The 7,804-nt window shown below is 42.6% G+C and overlaps 1 protein-coding gene across 1 annotated transcript; it reads left to right on the forward strand.

The window, feature by feature from the left end:
- The first annotated feature begins 1,722 nt into the window (after positions 1-1,722).
- LOC138674880 (olfactory receptor 5AR1-like) lies at positions 1,723-7,272 on the forward strand. The gene is made up of 2 exons (XM_069762702.1): positions 1,723-1,846; positions 6,284-7,272. The coding sequence occupies exons 1-2, from the start codon at positions 1,822-1,824 to the stop codon at positions 7,270-7,272; spliced, it is 1,014 nt and encodes a 337-aa protein (XP_069618803.1). The 5' UTR covers positions 1,723-1,821.
- The last annotated feature ends 532 nt before the right edge of the window (positions 7,273-7,804 follow it).

Consider the following 7,804-nt stretch of genomic DNA (forward strand, 5'->3'; position numbering starts at 1 on the left):
AGACCAAGTTGTCACTTTGTCATGCCCTCCCCGGGTAAACCCAGGCTGACCTACCGTCATCACACCTAGAGAGCTGGAGAAAATAGGGGACGTCCAATCGTGATCATTGGATCAGTGGCAGCTGGGTACTATTTTTTAGTGTTGTGTGACCTAATGTTGTATTCTGTTAATTTCTTAGCACTTATAAAAAGACTTTTTAAAGGGTGAGCACCACCTGAGAAGAATGAAAAAGCCGCCTACCGCCATTCAGCACTGGATCATGCCACAGGTCCACTCATTATCTCAGTCTGCCTTACTAGGTCCTTGCTGGTTTGTGCTTTCCTGTTCTGTCCTCGTAAAACCAGAAATGGTTCGTGATACCCACTCAGACAATCACTGCGTGAGCAGAAACCAGAGACCCACCTCACCAGTGATTGGCTGGGGATCATTTCTGACCATTTTTGGAGTGACAAGAATAGAACTAGGAAGCACAAACCTGCGGTGACCTTGTAAGTCTAAGCAGGTTGCAAGATGCAGTATCGGGTCAGAGGCAGAGCAAGGGCTAACGTGGGGTTTACTGTAACAGATATACTCCTCGCAGGAAAAATAGAAGAAACAGCATAAATGAACAAGGGGTTTGGAACTCAGGGTTATCAGGTGTAGGGAATAGGATAGAAAGTATGGCAAAACTTATCAGTCTGTCAACTTTAGAATGCAGTTTCCAAGTGGTGTACATTGGTGCCGAGGCCCTGGCACATGAGGGGTCCAGTGTGGTCCTGGAGAAGATGGCGTCCTGGATCCTAGCGGCGGTGGTAAATCCTCATGGTCCGGTCCGCGTTTGGCAGGTCTAGAAGAGGTGAGCAGGAAGGAACACAGTACTTTATCTTGTCAGAGTCCAGAAATAGTAACTGGTTGAAAGCAGGTGTAACGGGAAACCACTCACGGCTGGCTTATCGACTTTCCCGAAGAGAAGTGGACACGTCAACGCCCTGACTACGTGGCTGGTCACTCATGGTCAATGCTGTCAGAGGGGACCAGATACGTCCTTGTAGGTAGTGTCCCGTCACGGCTCACAGACCCATCTGACTGTGGTCTGTTTTGTCTGGAGGTCCAATAGTAGGAGCCCTGACACTGCACTCCTGCCCGTTGTGCGTTCCCGCTCTGACTGACTGATTTCCCATGTGCTGCAGCTCTTTTAACTCAGCTGTGCCCCCTACACTTGGGTGCAAAGGTCAGTCCGGGGCCTTATGCTTTCCCCTGTGCACCTGGGTGACAGCCCCGATAGTTCCGGATCCGTCACGGAGTAGGTACACCTGATCCGGGTCTAGGACATGTAAGGAGGAGCTGAGGATGAGGATCATTTTTATTGCTACTTTTTGGGGCACTTTTATTAACAAATTTAATCCACAAGACAATCACTTTATTGGTTACCAGTTATGGAAGTTCCTATTATCTGTAGTGAACAAAAGTTTGGGTCAAAAATCTCTAAAATCTTTAACAAAAAAAATCATTGTTCAGTCTCAATATGGACTTATTCTTTTATATTTAACATAATTGACCCAAGAATCCATGGGGAGAAATCTTCTGAGGTAGGTTTGATAATTAATATGATAAAGTCCCTATAGATATGGAAGAAGAAGGGACTAATCTCACAGCCCTGAGATTTCTGCAGAATCATCCTCCTGGGGTAGTTGAGGTGAAAATAAAAAGCTGAGGATTTGCATCTGAAGCCATACAATACAGATATGAGACAAACAAGGCAAGTGATGAGGTCGACCTTTCCTGAACCATTCCCAGAAGTCCTAGTTATCCTGCACTCCCTGACTTTAAGTAAGAAAAAGAATGAAAAACCCACAAGACAAAAAAGGTAAGAGTGTATTGTCCTGTTCTGTTACATCTGTCCCAAAAAGTCCCCTTCCATTCTTCCTTCATATCCGCTCACATTACTAGAGCTTTACAATCCCGAATGGATGAGCAGAAGAACATTGGCCTCAATACAGATGTACAATGGCAATCCCAAGGGACCCAAAGTCAACTTTCCACAGAAAATCACCACCATTATATGCAGCACTGAGATAGAAAGCAACCAGATTATTAAACCCAATAAGTGGACGGTAGATGACAGACCAAGAAATTGTAAAACAAAAGGTCATAAGACATCAGATTGTCTATCGAATCTTATTATAGTTGGACCTGATTGAACTAGATGAACTGAGATACAGTGGAACCAACAGAGGTAATGATGCCAGATCATCACAAACATCTAATAGACTCCCTGAGCTGTTTCCCACTGCAAATAATCTGCTTCAAATGAAACTTCATTTGATCTGGTCTACTAGACTTCATGGGTTTTGTTGTTTGGTCCATCGACAATTGTGATCAGTAAGGAAAGATGATCTCATTCGGGTGGCCTGGTCATGCATTGTGATTGTTCATGTGTCACTTCCTTTTCTCCTTTTCCATCTCTCGCTAGCTATTGATGGAAATTTATCTTCTTTAACCACCTGTGACTCAGCGAATGAGTCATGAAAGTCGGTGCCAATCCGACCTGTGACACATATGCTGCGTCACAGAATGATCGCATTCCTGTAGATCGGGTGAAAGGGTTAACTGTAATTTCACCTGACCAGCAGGGACAGGGGGAGTGTTACTTCAGCCCGGGGGGGTGGCTTTGCCCCCACGTGGCTACAATCGCTCTGATTGGCTCTTGAAATTGAAACAGCCAATCAGAGCAATTTGTAATATTTCACCAGTGAAATATTACAATCCAGCCATGGCCGATGCTGCAGTATCATCAGCCATGGCTGGAGACCCTGATCCACCCCGGCCACCGTCTGACAGCGGTGATCTGCCGCCGCTGTCAGCCCTCCTCTCCCCTCCATCCTGTCCTCCGCCCCCCCATCCTGTTCTCCGCCCCGTCTTGTCCTCCATCCCCGGCTGTCCGATCTTACCCCCTCTGTGCCTCCCGAGTCCTGGCGTGCCTCCTGGTGTGTCTTTAGCGATGGGTGCCGCTATCTTCTAAAATGATGGGCGCATGTGCAGTGCGCCCGCCCAATCTGCCGGCCGGCAGATTCATTCATTCCCGAGGTACATTTTGATCACTGTGATAGAACAGATTTTTTTATTTTCACGGCTCTACGTTATAAAATTCTGGGAAGCACTTGGGAGTTCAAAGTGCTCACAACACATCTAGATAAGTTCCTTGGGGGGGTCTATTTTCCAAAATGGGGTCAATTGTGGGGGTTTTCTATTGTTTAGGGACATCAGGGGCTCTGCAAACGTAACACGACGCCCATAGACCATTCCATCAAAGTCTGCATTTCAAAACGTCACTACTTTCCTTCCGAGCCCCGACGTGTGCCCAAATAGTGGTTTATCCTCACATACAGGGTACCAGCGTACTCAGGACAAACTGGACAACAACTTTGGTGTCCAGTTTCTCCTGTTACCCTAGAGAAAATAAAAAATTGCAGACAAAAATATCATTTTTGAGAAAAAAAAGATTTTTTTATTTTCACGGCTCAAGTTATAAACTTCTGTGAAGCACTTGGAGGTAAAAAGTGGTCACCGCACATCTAAATTAGTTCCTTGGGGGGGTCTAGTTTCCAAAATTGGGTCAATTGTGGGGGAGCTCCAATGTTTAGGCACATAAGGGCTCTCCAAATGCAACATGGTGTCCGCTAACGATTGGAGCTAATTTTCCATTCAAAAAGTCAAACGGCGCTCCTTCCCTTCCAAGCCCTGTCGTGCGCCCAAACAGTGGTTTATTCCCACATATGAGGTATCAGCGTACTCAGGAGAAATTGGACAACAACTTCCAGGGTCCACTTTCTCCTTTTACCATTGGGAAAATAAAAAAAATGTTGCTTAAAGATCATTTTTGTGACTAAAAAGTTAAATGTTCATTTTTTCCTTCCATGTTGCTTCTGCTGCTGTGAAGCACCTGAAGGGTTAATAAACTTGAATGTGGTTTTGTGCACCTTGAGGGGTGCAGTTTTTAGAATTGTGTCACTTTTGGGTATTTTCAGCCATATAGACCCCTCAAATTGACTTCAAATGTGAGGTGGTCCCTAAAAAAATGGTTTTGTAAATTTTGTTGTAAAAATGAGAAATCGCTGGTCAAATTTTAACCCTTATAACTTCCTAACATAGTGTAACCAAAATTGTGCTGCTGTAAAGTATACATGTGGGAAATGTTATTTATTAACTAAATTGTGTCACATAACTGTTTAACAGAATAAAAATTCAAAATTTGAAAATTGTGAAATTTTCCAAATTTTGGCCAAATTTTGATTATTTTTCACAAATAAATGCAAAAATTAGCGACCTAAATTTACTACAAACATAAAGCCCAATATGTCACAAAAAAAAAAACAGTTTCAGAATTGCTAGGATCCGTTGAAGCGTTCCTGAGTTATTATCTCATAAAGGGACACTGGTCAGAATTGCCAAAAACGGCAAGGTCATTAAGGTCAAAATAGGCTGGGTCATGAAGGGGTTAAACTATGTAACTATGTGTAACTATCTTTTACAAGAACCCTTATTTTTGCCAGGGGATGAGGCATCAAAGAATCCTCAAGTGCACAAGTGCAAGCGTAAAAGAAGTTAAACAATGACATATAATTACATAGCTACATGGTTAATGCAGTGTGAAAAAGACACATGTCCATCAACCAAGGAATGGGAGTGGATATCAAATAAAATGAGGGGTAAAGGTGAAACCATAATGCATGAACCAATCTGAGAATTTCCCCTCCTGATCAATCAACTGGATCAACATTCACAACATTTACCTTTAGAACATTCAGAATGTTATACATTTTCCCACCCAGATCCTTCTTTACAAGTGACTCTTCTAATTTTTCTACACATAGAACATATGGTAACCCCAGATTATTAGTACCCGGATGCGTGACTGAACTTTTATCCACAGTGAGCCTGGTATGACATGTGGATGTCCAAACATTCCATTTCTTCCAGTGTGCTTTGAGGTTCTGAACATTTTTCGTAGACTGCCTTATACCACATGGCTTGGCGTCGTCTTCAAAAACAGAAATCACACTATAAATCCAATCTTCTATGTCATTAATAAATAATAGCAACCTCAGCTCTGAACTTTGGGCAACACCATTCATTGCTTGCTCATTGGGCAGCATGCTCCTTCTCCAGATGATCAGTTGCCCTCAGCCTTGCATTTTGCTCTTGCAGATTTCCAATCCGAGCATCCAGGTGAGCAACATGCTCATATCTGACACCTCAGTAACTACCCGAAAACTCCAGCTCTGCACACTTATGGCAGACGGTAGACTATACACTGAACAATCTTACGATTGTATTGCTACTTTCAACTTCTGTTTTTTAACACCCCTTTTTCATAAGCCACTTAATTCTCCAAGCCCAATAAGACCACCTCGCTCTTTAAGGATGGGTGCAAGACTACAGTCAAACCTCTGAAAGAAGACCACCATTTTGAGATCACTACTTAGTCGATCAAGACCACTTTCCAAGGTCCATCTTGTACTTTTCATAATGGTCAAATACTTCAAGATAGCAACCACTCCAAGCAAATTTTTCAACTTAATTTTGAGAGGTTTTTAATGATGAATCAATCTGCTGATATTCTAACTCAGTGGTTACCTGAATGCGGACAAGAAATTCAATTTACAGCAAAGTTATTTGAAGTGAAAATCAGAATTGAAGCTTTCAAAATGTGGAGGTGAAGAAGGATGTCACGAATACCATGGATGGCGAAAAGAACAAACAAATCAATTTTCACCCCCCTGCACCTGCACCTTGATTGAAAGCTGGCTCTGCAGCATATATGTTCAGCTGGCTATCAGTCAATGTGCTGGAGAGTGATGACAGCGCACTCACAATATAATTAGCGGTAACCACCCCAATGCCTGAAAGCAAGAGGATGCAGGTGGGAAGAAAACTTAATTTTCTCCCTGAAGCCACTGTTGCAGGAAACCCTCTTTTCAGTATGTGAATACCGTGTACCTGCAGACTATCACTGTAGCTACAGGTATTTCGACAGGACAATAGCATATCTGGACGCGACAGGTTCTATTCTTTTCAGGTTTTCAATACGTTAATCTCGAAAGCAATACCTTATGAAAAGCAAGAAGTGCGAAAAAATTGGGGCCATGAGGAAAAAAAACAACTCAAAAGAGTTTTGGTGACTGCAATCCAAACATATTTAGGATTTCAGGAACAATGTACGCTATGCAAGACATTTGCTTCCTAAAATTAGGTTCTAGTGTTTGGTTATATTTTATATATCTTTATGTTTCTGTCCCCACAGACGTCTCCAATAAGACACAAGTGTCCGTGTTTGTATTTTCTGGACTGACTGATGATGACAGACTGAAAACTTTCCTCTTCACATTATTCATTGTCATCTATCTTGTCACCATATTCGCAAACCTTGGCCTGGTGGCTATTGTTCACAGATCCTCAAACCTCCATAATCCGATGTATTACTTCCTCAGTTACCTCTCATTGGTGGACGTCTTCTATTCTTCCACCATAACCCCTAAGATGTTTTTAGACCTTATGTCTTTGAAGAAGACCATCTCTTTTGAAGGTTGCGCTCTCCAGTTCTTCTTCTATGCCGCTCTGGCCTCCATAGACTCCCTTCTTCTCTCCACCATGTCCTATGACCGTTTTGTTGCCATTTGCCATCCTCTACATTATGTCTCGATAATGACTAAGAAGAAATGTCTATGTCTTGTTCTTCTTTCCTTCTCTGTTGGCTTTTTCCAATCCTTTGTACAAACTGCCTGCGTTTTCAGTCTTCAATTTTGTGGGTTCCACCTAATTCACCACTTTTTTTGTGATGCTCCTCTGGTCCTCAGATTGTCCTGCTCAGCTACATCTACTTGTGACATAGTCATTTTCTTTATAATAAGTACTTTGGGTATGGGTATGTTGACGATTATACTACTGTCATACGTTTTAGTCATCCTCTCCATTTCACGCATGTCCTCAGCCGAGGGCAGGAAGAAAGCCTTCAGCACCTGCTCGTCTCATCTCATCTGTGTTGCTATGTACTTTGGAACTGTATTCCTCACCTACCTGCATCCTCCTTCCAGTGTCTTGTCCATACAAGACAAGGTGGCTTCTGTTTTCTACACAGCAGTGATACCAATGCTAAATCCCTTTATATATAGTCTGAGGAACCAAGATGTGAAAAGGTCCATCATAGCATCAGTTCAGAAGCTGTTAGGAAACTGTATAAAAAAATGTAAAAAAGAAAACAAACTTATTTGTAAAGTGGTTTCACGAGATTAGAAGTTTATTTGGAAATGAGGCTACAGCGAAAAAGACACGTAAAAAAGAAAGACTGAAAGGAATGTGGCCAGATCAGGAGTCCATAGAATGGCAGCAGGCAGAGATTTAATGTGACCATGCTTCTTTTAACATACATAGTAACATAGTAACATAGTTAGTAAGGCCGAAAAAAGACATTTGTCCATCCAGTTCAGCCTATATTCCATCATAATAAATCCCCAGATCTACGTCCTTCTACAGAACCTAATAATTGTATGATACAATATTGTTCTGCTCCAGGAAGACATCCAGGCCTCTCTTGAACCCCTCGACTGAGTTCGCCATCACCACCTCCTCAGGCAAGCAATTCCAGATTCTCACTGCCCTAACAGTAAAGAATCCTCTTCTATGTTGGTGGAAAAACCTTCTCTCCTCCAGACGCAAAGAATGCCCCCTTGTGCCCGTCACCTTCCTTGGTATAAACAGATCCTCAGCGAGATATTTGTATTGTCCCCTTATATACTTATACATGGTTATTAGATCGCCCCTCAGT

Source organism: Ranitomeya imitator, chromosome 4 (genome assembly GCF_032444005.1).
Source record: "Ranitomeya imitator isolate aRanImi1 chromosome 4, aRanImi1.pri, whole genome shotgun sequence".
In the NCBI taxonomy this organism is placed as follows: Eukaryota; Metazoa; Chordata; class Amphibia; order Anura; family Dendrobatidae; genus Ranitomeya; species Ranitomeya imitator.

Excerpts from the sequence above, each read along its gene's own strand:
- LOC138674880 (XM_069762702.1), top strand. The coding sequence starts at position 1,822 with ATGAAAAACCCACAAGACAAAAAAG. Across the intron at positions 1,847-6,283 it reads AAACCCACAAGACAAAAAAG|ACGTCTCCAATAAGACACAA; the intron begins GTAAGAGTGTAT and ends CTGTCCCCACAG.